The 15387-nt window shown below is 48.8% G+C and overlaps 1 protein-coding gene across 1 annotated transcript in view; it reads right to left on the bottom strand.

The window, feature by feature from the left end:
• The window catches only part of ZMYND8 (zinc finger MYND-type containing 8), a 122787-nt gene that overhangs the window by 5369 nt on the left and 102031 nt on the right, over positions 1–15387 (bottom strand). Inside the window, 5 exon segments of the mRNA XM_030309455.2 lie at positions 1852–1918; positions 2956–3101; positions 5268–5507; positions 7806–7884; positions 11137–11217. Coding sequence (XP_030165315.1) covers positions 1852–1918; positions 2956–3101; positions 5268–5507; positions 7806–7884; positions 11137–11217 — 613 coding nt within the window.

Raw genomic sequence — 15387 nt, 5'->3', positions numbered from 1 at the left:
TGTTTCGGATGCTGTGACTCCCTCTCTCTCTGACCCTCCCCCGTTCGTGCTCTGTCTCTGTCTCCAAAATAAATAAACGTTAAAAAAAAAACAAAAAAAAAAAAACTCCAGAAGACAGGAGTTGTCTGCCTTGTTCACCCCTAAATCCTCAGCCCTAGCACAGAACCTGGTCCCAGAGACACTCAACAAACTCTCACACGCCTCCAACCCTCTGCGAAAAGCCTAGCGCCATGCATTCTCCAAGAACCTAAAGCGGAATTCAGGATCTTGCCCTCCCTCCCTTCCCCGATCCCGCCCCCTCCCTGTCCCCTCCCCCCCATCCTGTCACCGAGGGACTCCTCCAAGATTATTTTCTCTGCCTCCACCCAACCAGTACCAAGTCACCAACATCTTCTGCCCCTGGGCTCGGGAATACCTCGTCACCGAGAAGTGCAATAGGGCAGATCTCCCAGCCAGCGTCCCGTCTGCAGTCCCCCTGGATGAAACAGATTCCATACTGCACGCCGCCCTCCACAGTTCCCAGCTCCGTGCTTATCCCACCTCGCTGCTCAAAACCTCAACAGCGCCCCCTGTCGGAAGCCATGGTCCCCCTACCCTGGGCCTGGCTCACACCACCTGGGCAATTCTGACCCGTCCACAACCCTCCTACAGCCTGCGTATTCCAGGTTTTTACCCTAAACTCATTTTAAACTTCAATAAAAAAGGAATTGTATATCGCTACCTAGATCGCGGGCAGAAAATCCAAAATCCTCACCACAGATAGAGGGCAGCTCTACAAATACATATAATGAAAACCAAACCGTAGTCTTAAGGTCCAGGTAAGTCTTTGCGAAAAGGAGAAACTAGAAAATATCAAAGAGATGTGCAAGGCATCTTAGCGCTAAACTCAACTGTTCTCTGAGATTTAGTCAGGGGACTGAAGGCAAGGTAGGTTTTCAATAGGCGGTTCAATCGTATTTAATGCCAAGTTCTCATTCTCCCTCAAGTCAGCTCCTGCTACTCCCTCTTAGCCCCGCCCTCCATCTGAATCCCAGTCTCCAGCCCCCTGGGGAAACCGTCCCCACCTATGCGAACAAAGGACATCAACTTCTTCCTTGGCGCACTTAATACAGAGACAGGAAATAAAATTTGCAGCTTTCAGCTTAAGGGAATCATCCAAAGGAGAAAAAGATCCTGGAGCTAAGGGACCTTCAAGTAAGCAAATTGTCCTCAACAGGGGCACCCTCTTTGAACCCTCTGGAATCACCCAAAACTCGGAAGGATGCAGGAAAATGACACTCTGGGCGAGAACACAGCGTAGCTCAAACCCCACGTAAGAGGAAAAACTAAAAATTTCAGTCTCAGAAAACAGCCCAAAACAGCCTACTGGGTTATTCCCCAAGAAGAAAGGTTTCTACAGAAACATCATCCACCTAAAAAGTTTCTTTTCCCTAAAGGCTCAAGTGCCCTCATCCACTAACTGCGGATGCTGGGACCTCAGGAACAGAGTTCCAGATGGTTTAATTTACTGTGGTCATTTCCCCGAGGGCAGAAGAAATGCCCGAGCTACATGCACACCTCTACCCCACCCCAGGTCAGCAATAGAACCCTCTTTTATGTGGGACCCCCATAAATAAAACAAATGGAGGTAAATACTGATCAGTTTGGAGGGTGCCTGAAAGCTACCTTGCCCAGCCACTCCCTCGCCCCCCCCCACAATGACCTGCCCGGGGCACCCCCAAAGATCCCTAAGGATCCACAGTGGTTGGAAAACCACTGCCATAAACCCTTAAAGATCTCCCTGAGAAAATGGCTTCCCCTCTGCCCGTGAGGAATGTGAGAGCACCGTTCACCCACCAGGGGGCAACATACCAGAGCCTTGGTTGGAGCCTAAGAGAATGGAGGAGGGCGTCTCCCTGGAGCCAGAAAGGTCGAGGGTCTAAAAATACAAAAGAGAGAGATGGACACAAGGCACGGGGGCCAATGTAGCCCCCCAGGGAAGCCCAGGGATCCATGGGGGTGCTCATCACTGCCCCCAAGGCACCTTTGTGCCCTCTGCCTGGTATGCTCAGGCAGGGGAGGCCAGGTCAGCTGGGGTGGCCCTACACCTGTGCTCTGTCTCCCAGAATGAAGAGGGTGGAACACAGCAATGGGGTGCGCCCTTACTCAACTCTACAGCCTTAGCTTCTAGAACATTCACTGTGCCCTCAACTTCCTTCACTGACCTACCTACCATCCAGATTTGTGCCACATCCAAAAAGGAGGTATATTACTTCAAAACTATGTCAGCTCGCTTTCATTGCACATTAACCTCTTACCAGGCTATATTGTCAATGAAATCAAAGGGTTTTGATGGCATAAGAACTTAATTCTTCTCCTAAGACACACTGAAATAAATACATGATGACTACGCATGTAAAACATGATCATGTGCCACCGAAAATACCTTCTGCAGACGACCCATGTTGCATATGCCACACACTGGGAAGTAGGGGGTGCGACCTCTCCTGGCCAATATGGCGGCTACTAGCACCGTGTGACCGCTTGTATCTGAATTAATTAAATAAAATGTCAAAGTGCGAGAGTCTCTGCTCACACCAACCCTCCGAGGGCTCAACAGCCACGTGTGGCTAGTGGATACCATACTGGGCAGAGCAGACACAGAACACTCCCATCATCACAGAAGGTTCTACTGGACAACACTGTGATAAGCTTTGAGAGTCCCCAGAGAGCAGCTGCCGAATCACACGAATGTCAACTCGGGCTCCGCGTCGCTCTGTCCCTGCCCGCATGCCCACTGGTGCAAAGGAGGCCTGCTAAGCCTGTCACCCCCACCAGTAGTCTGGCTGCCCCACCTCGAAGACAGACCTCCCACAACATGGGACTTGCAGAGGAGACAGGCATGGGGACGGGTCCTGAGGCGCCACCTGGCCCTAAGTGTTGGTGTCACTGGCCAAAGGCGAGCAGCTTACTCACCGAGCTGCTGTCCTTGCTTTTCTCCGTGGGAGGCTCCTTGTCTTTCGAAGTGCTGGCGGCATCCGTAGGGGCCGCCTGTGTGCCAGAAGACTTGTTTAGTGTTTCTGTGTTTACCTCGGCGTCTGCTTCCTGCTGAGGAGCAGTAGCTGGGGGGGAACGGAAGAGAGAGGCCACGTATAAGCTGAGGGCCGCGGCTTCCGGAACCACAGGAAGCCGCGCACTGCACGAGGCCACGCCATCGCTCGGAACAACTCTGACCCGACCGCTGTCTGTAACAGAGGCACCTCTGCTCAGCCCCACCCAGGAGAACAGGCCCAAAGTGGCCAGGACTCCAAAGTTTTCCAGAAGCTGAAATTCCAGACATTGTGTGAAAATATGTGAATTTTTAGTAGTCCATTAATTCAAGTTTTGTTAAGTCATCCCAGACCCAAAAGCATGGCGGGAGAACAAATGAAGCCCGTCAGCAGAGCCAGCCTGGAATCGGGGATCCAGAATTACTCATTTCACAATTTCTAATTTTAGATCCATTTTATCCCGTAGACTTCCTTCCTTCCGAGGCAGGGCTGGGAAACCCGTGTGAAAAACGACACGATGGCAAAGACAGAGTCTCTGGAGAGGGTAGGAGCTTGGACAAACTGAAAAAAGAGCATTTGAGAGGAATTTCAGAAGGACGGACATTATGATGCCACAAAGAAAGGAAAACTGAAGGACATTTTGGCCATCTTGTCATAACAACAACAATGGGTCATCAGACACATTACAGAACATAGGAGAATTTAACTCTACCGCTAGAAGAGATTTTAAAGTAGCCATTGGGGGGGCACCTGGGTGGCGCAGTCGGTTAAGCGTCCGACTTCAGCCAGGTCACGATCTCGCGGTCCGTGAGTTCGAGCCCCGCGTCAGGCTCTGGGCTGATGGCTCAGAGCCTGGAGCCTGTTTCCGACTCTGTGTCTCCCTCTCCCTCTGCCCCTCCCCCGTTCATGCTCTGTCTCTCTCTGTCCCAAAAATAAATAAACGTTGAAAAAAAAAAAATTTATAAAGTAGCCATTAGGATGACATCTCCTAAAGGACAAAGGACCCAACAACGTATAGTTCAATACTGCCTTTTAAAATAACGAAATATACAAGATCTCTCTAGAGCGAGAGCTGGCAAACCAGTGCTATCTGTTTTTGTGAATAAAGTTTTACTGGAACAAAGCCTCGCCCACCACTTACACCTTGTCTATGATTGTCCTCTCCCTAAATCAGTACAGTAGAGCAGCTTCAACAAATCGTAAAATATTTATCCTCTGGACCTTCACAGAAAGCATTTGCCAACTCCTGGCCGCTGGAGTGCTTCTCAGTCGTGGTCACCTATCACCTTCCAATTTTTGCCAGTGTGAAAGACACACTGCCTTGTCGTATTATTCATGTTTTTTTTTTTTTAACGTTTTACTTATTTTTGAGAGAGAGACAGTGAGACAGAGAGTGAGCAGGGCAGCGGCAGAGAGAGGGAGACACAGAATCTGAAGCAGGCTCCAGGCTCCCAGCTGTCAGCACAGAACCTGACGCAGGGCTCCATCTCGTGAACAGTGAGATCATGACCTGAGCTGAAATCGAACACTTAACAGCCTGAGCCACCCAGGTGCCCCTATTTATGTAATTTTAAATTAAATTCTTCAAAATGGAAAGTAATAAACTAATAAAGCTAATACTGTTTGTCAGAAATACAAGCTAACTGTAAAAACTCTTGATTCCGGCTCAGGTCATGATCTCGGCTCAGGTCATGATCTCGCGAGGCGTGGGACGAGCCGTGAGTTGGGCTCTGTGTTGACCGCACGAAACCTGCTTGGGAGTCTCTCTCTCTCTGCCCCTCCACCGCTCGTGCCCGCAAACATATTCTCTCTCTCGAAATAATCCAACTTAAAAAAAAATAATTAAAGAGCAGGATTTCTCAGTATCAGTACGACTGATATTTAGGGCCAGATCATTCTTCCGCACGGGGGCGGGAGGAGGGCCTGTCTGGCGCACCGCGCGGGGTTCGGCAGCAGCATCCCTGGCCTCTGCCCTCCGGAGGCCGGCGGCCCGCCCCTCGGTTAGGATGACCACACACTGTCTGTGGTCACTGCCGGTGTCTCGGGGTGGGGACCAAAATCACCGCACCGAGAACCACTGCCACATAAAACGACAGTCCGGCAAGTAACAGAAGGAGGCCCCACGTTCACAACAGCCGTGCCTCAAGCGTCTGCCGGGCGCGCGCACGCTGCCCGCTCGTGCGTGACGGTCACGGTCGTCCGGCGAGACCCGCCAGGGCAGGCCCCGCGTGGCCGTACCTGACTGCGTACAGGACTTCATGTGCTCGGGCCAGTGGGCCTGCTGGCAGGGGTAGTCGCAGTAGCTGGTGTTCCAACAGCAGTAGAAGATGGCCTCCTTCTTGCAGTTGGCACACCACTGCTTCTTCTTGGTCTCGTCCACCGCCTGCTGCTTCTCCAGCTCCAGCTGCTTCTTCACCTCGGCGATGAGCCGGTCCCGCTCCTGCTCCAGGCTCTGCCGCATCTCCGCCATGGTCAGCTCTGACGGGCGAGGGGAGAGGACATCGGCTGCATCACTGGTCCCCCCACCCCCCGCCCGGGGCTTGGAGACGTTCACACCAGATCGGAAAGGGAGTCCAGGACGGGGATTCCAACAGACACGGGTGCGGGTCCCTGGCTTCGGAGGGGGCTCAGCTGTGCAACCCTCCCCCCCCCCCCCCCCCGCCGCGAGTAACCTAGCCTCGCCGAGCCCCAGTATCTGCATCTGTAAAGCGAGCGTTCGTCACGTGATCAGACAGAGCTGCGCGGGGAGAGAGAACGCCAGGGGCCTAGCACGCAGGGAGCCGGAGCCCCACGGGGATCCTGGGGGAAGTCGTCAAATAAACCCGTGACCCAATTTCCACGAAGCCCACTCTGAGTTTTGTCACCAGCATGGACTTTTCTAGCAACCAAATACTACAAGGCACCTCGTGTCGCACCCTGGATCAACTCACTTCACCTTCATACTAATCCTGGGAGACCAGCTGTAACCAGACCGTTCCTTTCGGGGGGCGCCCAGGCGGCTCAGTCGGCCAAGGGTCAGACTCTTGCTTGCGACTCAGGTCATGATCTCATGGTTCCTGAGTTCGAGCCCCATGTGGGGATCCCTGTTTGGGAGTCCTCACCCCTGCCCCCCCCTTCTCTCTCTCCAAAATAAATAAATAAGCTTTAAAAAAAAAATCCCTTTCATAGATGAGAAAACTGAGGCATACAGCCAATAAGGGCACAGCTGGCACTAGAGCTCAGACACACACTTTCTATTTGGTGAGCTCAGTGGCCATGGAGTAAATCTACCAGACAGGGCGTTGTGACTCGCTCTGACCGATCAACTACCAAAGTGCTCAGTCCGCTGAGGCTTTGCTAATTTCACTTCAGATAGGAAGGTTCCCATGCCATTCACCCGGGGGGCGGGGGTGGGCCTGCACACCAAAAGAAAAGTAATGATCCGCTAAAATTCGTTAAGATTCTCTTACTGAAAATTACAAACAAAAAGAAACAACAAGCACACATGCACACGTCAAAAAAAAAACACCAGGAAAAGAAAATTCCCCCCTTGCACTGTGTTAGACGCCAGCTTTCTGTCCCTTTAACTAGAAGCCTGCAGACCATGGGCACGTTCTGGCCAGCCCACAGGTACTTTTTTTTTTTTTTTTTCAAACATGCAGCTAATTATTTCAAAATGGAGAGATTCTGGGGGTCTAGGCGGCTCAGTGGGTTGAGCGTCCGACTTCGGCTCAGGTCATGATCTCGCGGTTTGTGAGTTTGAGCCCCAAAAGTCGGGCTCTGTGCTGACAGCTCGAAGCCTGGAGCCTGCTTCGGATTCTGGGTCTCCCTCTCTCTCTGCCGCTCCCCTACTTGGCTCTGTCTCTGTCTCTCAAAAATAAATAAATGTAAAAAAAAAAATTTTTTTTTTAATGGAGAGATCCTGCATAAAAGTAACAAGCAACCACAACAACTGAATAAACTTCCTGTGTGGCAACAAGCAGAGAAGCAGAGGGCTCCCTCCTCCCAAGGGCGGCCTCGTAAGGTAAGTTTGCGATGCACGATTTCAACGTGTGTCACCTGTGACAGGGGGGCACACCTGGGCCTGCCCCGTGACGAGGGACACACGATGGCCTCCAGCATTCTGGCTCTGAGGCTGATACTGCATGAGGGTCTCAAGGGAAGTGCTCTACCTTTGGGGGGAAAGCCTTTCACAACAGGGACACACAACGATAGGCCGGAAAACAGCACTCAGTCTGCACCAACCAGCAAAGTAAGCTGTCTCCCAGTGCGGGCCACACACCAAGTGTTTGAGAATCTGTGAAAATGCCCAATATTCCGTGGTTCGGAGGGAAGGTCTGGACCCAGAGTGCCCACGCCCGAATCGCAGCTGTGAACTCTGAGCAACTTCCTCAACATGTCTGTGCCCCACTTGCTTTTACCTAAAAACGGGGATAACAGAGCTCTTCACCAGAAGGGTTTCCGTGAGAATTTGGATCCGTGGCAAAGTACTTAAAACGGTTGCCTGAGTCAGAGCTCAGTAAACAGGAACAGCTACGGCTGTTGCTGCTGCTACTCCTACTACTGATGTTGGTTATTTTGAAAAGAAAAGAAGAAGGAATCCACCCCCACAACACCTGCTCTTACACCTCGTGTCCACTGGTTAGACTCTCCAGGATTCTGTGGTCTCCCCAGCAGCGGGACATCACATCCCCAAGCCTACTTTTGACTCCATTCACGCCGGCACCTGCCTCCAGAGCTGCGGAGAAGTTCACACCCAAAAGCGCCCTCGGCGCAGGCCAGTTCACCAGGACTTACCCAAGTTGTGCTTCATTTCCGAGAGCTCCTGTTGGTGCAGCCACTGCAGCTTCTCGATCTCGATCCTCAGCCTGCGAATCTGGAATGAGGGAGAGTAAGACTCTTAGAAGGCGGGTCTGGGTGGCGTTCACCGACAGGGCTCACCGGCTGGAAGAGTCAACGCCACGCGGTCAAGTGAGGCGTAAGCAGCTGGACGCTGCAGTCCAGAGAGGTGGGCACCAGTGGGTTATCCCAAATTCAAGAGGAACTCTGCTTCCGAAAACGAAATGCAGCTGACCCTTGAACAGCGTGGGAGTGGGAGCCGGGGCACCCACAGGCCATGCCGTCAAAAAATCTACATGTAACCTTGGACTCTGCAAAAACTTAACAGCCTACTGTTGACCAGGAAGCCTTCCCCAAAAACATAAACAGCTGAACACAGATGTTGTGTGTATTAGATAATGTATTCTTACCATTGGGTAAGTTCGAGAAAAGAAAACGTTAAGAAAATCACAAGGAAGAGAAAATGCGTTTTACAGTTATTATACTATATAAAAACTCCACATAAAATGGACAAGCACACTTCAAACCCGCTTTGTAAGGGTCAACTATAGAAGTTGTCTGTCTTTTCCAAGAAATCCCGGCTCCAGAAAAAGCCACTTAAAGTAAAAACAAGGCGGGAGGAGGGTGCCTGGCCGGCTTAGTTGCTAGAGCAACCAACTTTTGATCTTGGGGTTGTAAGTTCAAGTCCCATGTTGAGCACAGAGTTTACTTTAAAAATGAATGAACGGGGTGCCTGGGTGGCTCAGTCGGTTAAGCGTCCGACTTCAGCTCAGGTCACGATCTCACGGTCTGTGAGTTCGAGCCCCGCGTCGGGCTCTGGGCTGATGGCTCAGAGCCTGGAGCCTGCTTCCGATTCTGTGTCTCCCTCTCTCTCTGCCCCTCCCCCGTTCATGCTCTGTCTCAAAAATAAAACAAACGTTAAGAAAAAAAATTTTTTTTAAATAAAAATGAATGAATGAATAAAGTAAAAACAAGGAACAGATTTTCATAATAAATAAAAAAAAACAATAACAAATAAATGAAAGGCTTGATTAGAACTTTGGTCCTTGGGAAGGCAAGCTGGTGCAGCGACTCTGGAAAACAGTATGGAGGTTCCTCAAAAAACTAAAAATAGAACTACCCTACAACCCAGCAATTGCACTACTAGGCATTTATCCACGGGATATAGGTGTGCTGTTTTGAAGGGACACATGCACCCCCATGTTTATAGCAGCACTATCAACAATGGCCAAAGTATGGAAAGAGCCAAATGTCCATTGAGGGATGAATGGATGAAGAAGATGCGGTGCATACACACACACACACACACACACACACACACAATGGAGTTATTACTCAGCAACCAAAAAGAATGAAATCTTGCCATTTGCAACTACGCGATAGAACTGGAGGGTATCATGCTAAGCGAAATTAGTAAGAGAGAGGCAAGTATCATATGACTTCACTCATATGAGGACTTAAGAGACAAAACAGATGAGCGTAAGGGAAGGGAAACAAAAATAATATAAAAACAGGGCGGGGACAAAACAGAAGAGACTCATAAATAGGAGAACAAACTGAGGGTTACGGGAGGGGTTGTGGGAGGGGGGATGGGCCTGAATGGGTCAGGGGCACTAAGGAATCTACTCCTGAAATCATTGTTGCACTATGTGCTAACTAATGTGGATTGTAAATTTTAAAAAATAAAAATAAAATTAAAAAAAAAAAAGAAATTTGGTCTTAAAAAAGTGAAACTAAAGCAAATAATGTTAGCTGTGTTTGATCTCTTACCTAACATTTTTTTTTTAATTTTTTTTAACGTTTATTATTTTGAGACAGAGACAGAGCATGAACAGGGGAGGGGCAAGAGAGAGAGGGAGACACAGAATCTGAAACATGGCTCCAGGCTCTGAGCCGTCAGCCCAGAGCCCGACGCGGGGCTCGAACACACGGACCGCGAGATCATGACCTGAGCCGAAGTCGGACGCTTAACCAACCGAGCCACCCAGGTGCCCCTCTTACCTAACATTTTAGTTGGAATCTATAGTTATTCACCTGAAACTCCAAAGCCTAACATCTCTGGAAACCAAAGGGTAATTTTGGAGGGAGGAGTTAAATTCATTTGGAGGGGAAAATAAACTCCGCCTGAACATGGGCCCTATTTACAGTGTTTGATAACCACAGTGGCTCTCCACCACGGTGACTTTGTCCTCCCGCTCCCTCCACGACACTGCAAGATCTGTAGACTTCTGAGGCTGTCACAATGGAGGGGTGCTACTGCCAATAAGGTAGAAGTCAGGGACCTGCCAAGCACCCTACGATGGACAAGACAGCCCCCATACAGAGAATCATCTGGCACAAATGTCAGAAGTGCCGAGGTGGAGAAACCCTAATTTGTGTGAACAAGCATATTTCACAGCAGAAATGTTGTACTGTTTGGGGCGGGTAAGCTGCATATTACCTTTTCAAATTCTGAAAATTCTGGCACACATTCTGGACCCCAAGGTTTCACAAGTGAGACGTTACGGATCTGTGTTTTCAAACCACATACCAATCCTTGGTCTCATCACAGAGGTGGTCACATGAGCAAAATATCCCGGGAACTCACTGATTTCCTTCCGGACCTCTCTCAAAGCTTTATATGCACATTGTTCTCTGCTGAAAGCCTATTAGGACACCTTCCTGGGGGAGATTTTCTCTTCTTCTGAGTGCCGGCCCTCACAGGTCAGTGGCTTGCATGGAATTTCCCTGTCCTCCGACATCACTTACGATGACCTCAAGAAGTTCCTTCACTTGTCATTTCACCTGGTGACCCTTCCGCACCTGGCTTACAATGAATTAGCCTAGCCTAAGAAGTCAGTTCAAAGAGATCTATTTTTCCAAATGGTCACTTCCTAAGTGGACATTTTCATGTTTAACCGCTTTATTCCCTAGGCAACCACACAATTGTGGAGGCTTTCAGTATGCAAATCCTAAGACAACAAGGATCCCTTGTATAAAAATGTCCAAACTTACAGAGAGCCAGGAGACAATTATACATGGGGCCACAGGAACTGATTAATCTCAGGTTTCACTAGGGGGTTAACTCAGGCTCCAGTATTGGCCGTTTGACTAGAAGTGAACCGATCACACAAAGCTGTGTGTATCCTCACCACAGAGCCAGCCTTGTGACTAAGTAAAGAAACGCCCTTCCCAACAAACACAATCAGCAGAGCGCCCTGGAGGGACTTCCAGAGAAGCAGCTTCCTGGCACCATTTTACAGCAGCCCGTATAACATTCTTAGCAAATAAGGAATGTGTCATCTCTGACCTCGGCTATTGTGCTCCCAGTAGTGTTTTTAGAAAGATCGTTGTAGATTTCTGTCATCGTTCCTTTTATTGCATCCATCATCTGAAAGATAAAAACAGAAACAATTCAGGGTGATCGCTTCCCTGAGGCTTTTCTAGGTGAAATACATCTAAAACCTACCCAATACAAAGCAGTTGTTCTCACAGGGGGCAATTCTGTCCCTCACAGGACATTTGGCACTTGTGGTTGTCATGACTGATGGGGGGGGGGGGGGGTTGGGGAAGCAGACTATTGGCATCTGGTGGGTGCAGGCGAGGATGAGCTATATACGCTATGTAGACAGAACAGCCCCCACAACAAAGAATTATCCACCAAAATGTCACTGGTGCCAAGGTCGAGAAACTCAGGTATAATCCAGGGTAGGAATACACATAGCTAGTTTCTGTAGCCACAGGCTAATCTGGAGAGGCTGAATTTGGGCCCCAGGCCTGTTTGCGTTGGCCAGCACGATGGGTTCAAGGGAGGAATTGTTTCCTTTTGTGACTGTTGTTTCTAAATTCCTTCCCCTTTAAAAAAAAAAAAAAAAAAAGTCTTATATGCGATCTCATTCATCTACCAATGACCCATTACAGTGCACAAATCCATGGCCTTTAATAGATCACAGTTGTACATCCATCCCCCACAGTCCATTAACCCAAAAAGAACTCGGATGCCCCTTAGCTTTCACCCCCCAAAGGTCCCCATCGCCCCCACCCCCTGACAACCCTGATCTGCTTTCTACACGGATGGATGGGCTTCATCTAGATATTTTCTATCTATGGAGTCACACAACACATGGTCTTTGGTGGACGCCTTCTTCCACTTAGTGCAGAGGTTTCGAGATCTGTCTGGGTCACAGACTGGATCAGTCCTTCGTGTTTTTTTTTGGTTTTTTTTTTTTGTTTTTTTTTTAATTTTTTTTTTTTCTTTCCACGTTTTATTTATTTTTGGGACAGAGAGAGACAGAGCACGAACGGGGGAGGGGCAGAGAGAGAGGGAGACACAGAATCGGAACCAGGCTCCAGGCTCTGAGCCATCAGCCCAGAGCCTGACGCGGGCTCGAACTCCCGGACCGCGAGATCGTGACCTGGCTGAAGTCGGACGCTTAACCGACTGCGCCACCCAGGCGCCCCAGTCCTTCGTTTTTATGGACGAATTAATCCAGCCCACTGTGTGGCGACAGCTGGTTCGGTACTATTGAAGGACTTTGGTCAGGGCTCCCTCCACATTGCCTGTCCAGTGTAGCACCTTCCTTTTCTTTAACTCTCTGAGACCTGAAGGCATCAGCAAGTTTGTGGACACAGCTCAGGTCCACGTGGCAGGCACCTAGTTTCCCTGCTGACTGAATGTGGTCTGCAGGATGATTTTTCTCCTGCTACCAATTGCCGGACTGATTCCCCGCCCCTCCCCCGGTCACAGGACAAAGAGGAGAGGACAGGAGACCAAAGTAGGCTCGGGGCGCCCGGCTGCAGCAAATTCTCCACTGTGTTTTGCAATTTGCTCCCAATCCAACAAGAAGGCATGACAAAAACCACCCTCGTATCTGATGCCCGAGATCTCTTCCACCATCACCCCGCTCTCTGAGCCTCGGTTCCCCCATGTAGAAAACAAGGGTAAGGACAGCGGGCCCTGTAGGGTGTGCACAAAGATTAGGTGAAAAACCATGTGGAGACAATGGTTCCAGTATCTGCCACAGGGCAGGTATTCAGAAAGAAATACCTGTTCATCTGATTTTACAGGGGAAAAAAAAAATCACATGTGCTGTAATTAATAAAGTGCCAACTCCAAAATAATAACCCCCAATTCACCCCAAAATGGGAGGAAAACGAAATACAGTCACCGTTGGGATTTCTACTCCTCACTTGTTTTGGGGGCCACACATGGACACGGCAGGAAAAACACTTCGCGCTCCCCAGTCGTCCTGTATGGGCCTCCCCGCCCCGCTGCACAACCATGTCAATTTAAAATATTAAGGCTAAATTGCTTTACAAGAGAACTTTAGAAAGTGGATTTGAAATTCATATACATTCCTAATGCAATGGTACATTCCATTTTAAAGAATCATGGATCTGTGGACGGATTTTCACTCTTTCTTCCAAATATAGCAAAGGGCCAGCATTAATAAAAGAGCACCCTTCTGCCAACACACACAGATCTGGGTGTTCAACTCTGGGTCACCTCGGAGGCAGGAAAGTTCATCAGCTCCAAAAATATGTCACCGTGCTCATTTTCTTAACTGCGAAGAAAATGTCTATCCCAAAGTTCATTCCTCAATTTTGTGGTAAGAGCAAAGGGGAAGCCCAAGAAATAAAGACAGCTTGCAGGAGCTAAGAAAACCAGCTCAGTGCAAAACCACTCGCCAGTCCACTCACGTAACTGGCCTCAGTTTCCTCATCTGTCCATTAGGCAAGTTGGACCCAATCAATGGAAGGGTGCTGGTAAGGCTAAACTTAGCAGAACAAGAGACCATTTAGGCACACAGACACCTCTGAAATCAGGAATGAAAAAGATCACTCCTTTTCCATTCCTCCGTAAACCTGCATACCACATGAGGAACAAAAGTCTCAGTATGGTGCCACTATGCACCAACACTTTCGTGACATCTCTCCTTTTAACCAAAGGAAAACAAACTTAGGCTTCAAGCCTTGACAGGGAATGGTTATCTGAGAATGGTAGACCCAATTTTAGTTTCACTGTTTCGGTCAATTTAAAGAAAACTATATTAAATTTAAATAAAAACATTAAATCAATATCTACCAGTAGGTGGACAGGGAAGACTAAAATCTTCAGAATGGCAATAGATCATCGCCCCTTGAATCCTTCCTCTTCTGACACTCAGGGACTCTATAACAATTCATGCATTTAATTCAAAAGGAGGACAAACATACTAAATTAGAGCCAAAGTTGGGGCGCCTGGGTGGTTCAGTCGGTTAAGCGTCCAACTTCGGCTCAGGTCATGATCTCACAGTTTATGGGTTCAAGCCCCGTGTCGGGTTCTGTGCTGATAGCTCAGAGCCTGGAGCCTGTTTCAGATTCTGTGTCTCCCTCTCTCTCTGACCCTGCCCCGTTCATGCTCTGTCTCTCTGTCTCAAAAATAAATAAATGTTAAAAAAAAAAAAAAATTTAAATAAGAGACAAAGTTATCCCCAAGACTGGTACTGATTCTCTCCGTAGACAGGGGGGTTGGGGGTAGGGTCAGATAGGGTTGTTGAAAAAGGCACGTGCAAGAACAATCAGTTCATGGACACTGGACATCTGTGGTCAGTAGGCTTCACAGGTATTCACAAACTGGCTCAAAGCCACTCTTTAAGATCCTGGCTGCTACTATTCAAATCCCAGCTCAACCATTCAGACTGTGTAACCCCACTGAGCCTCAGTTTTCTCATCTGTAAACCAAGGATGATACCAGTATCTACCTCATCAATTTATTATGAAGGCTAAGTAAGTAACATATAAGCATAACACTTATAGCAGGTTTCGAGCCAGAGCAACACCATGCAAACACTATCTAGTACTTGGAGCATCTTACCTAGTGTGAAAGACAGATGGCTCTCAATGATCCCAGGTGCTCTGGCGTTTGTGACCCTGTGTAACCCCCTCCCTTCCAGGGTGAGCTGGCCTAGTGACCTTCTAACCAATGCAATATGACAAAGGTAACAGGCTGTCACTTCTGAGATCAGGTTACAGAAGACTGACTTCCATCCTGCTAACAGGTTTTCTCTATCACTGGCTTTGAGGAAGCAAACTGCCAAGTATGAAGGCCCACGTGGCACGAACTGACGGCGGCCTCTGGCCAAGAGCCAGCCTGGACCTGAGACCCTCAGCCCAACGGCCGTTGAGGAAGTAAATCCTGCTCACAACCACCTAAGTCAACTTGGAAATGGATCCTTTCCTGGTCGAGCCTTCGGATGAAACCTCAACCCTAGCAAACACCTTGAGAGGAACCTACCAGAGGCCCTAAAGCAGAGGACCTAGTTGAGCCCTGCCCAGACTCCTGACCCCAGAAACTGTGAGGAGAAACGGGGACTGGTTTAAGTTGCTATGTTTTGTGCTCATTTGTTGTATAAGGATACCGGACACATCTCAATGGAAGGAATAGGAAGAAAATGACCAACAAAAACACACTGGTATAAAATTATAAATGTCACTGGTCATCCAGAACTAAAGGAGAGTCCACCTTTAACACAATATAATAAAGCAAGTCTTTATCATGGCACTTCAAGAATTCTAGAA

This window comes from Lynx canadensis, chromosome A3 (genome assembly GCF_007474595.2).
Source record: "Lynx canadensis isolate LIC74 chromosome A3, mLynCan4.pri.v2, whole genome shotgun sequence".
In the NCBI taxonomy this organism is placed as follows: Eukaryota; Metazoa; Chordata; class Mammalia; order Carnivora; family Felidae; genus Lynx; species Lynx canadensis.
Note: the sequence above shows the minus strand (reverse complement) of the source record. Positions and strands in the feature narration are given on the sequence as shown.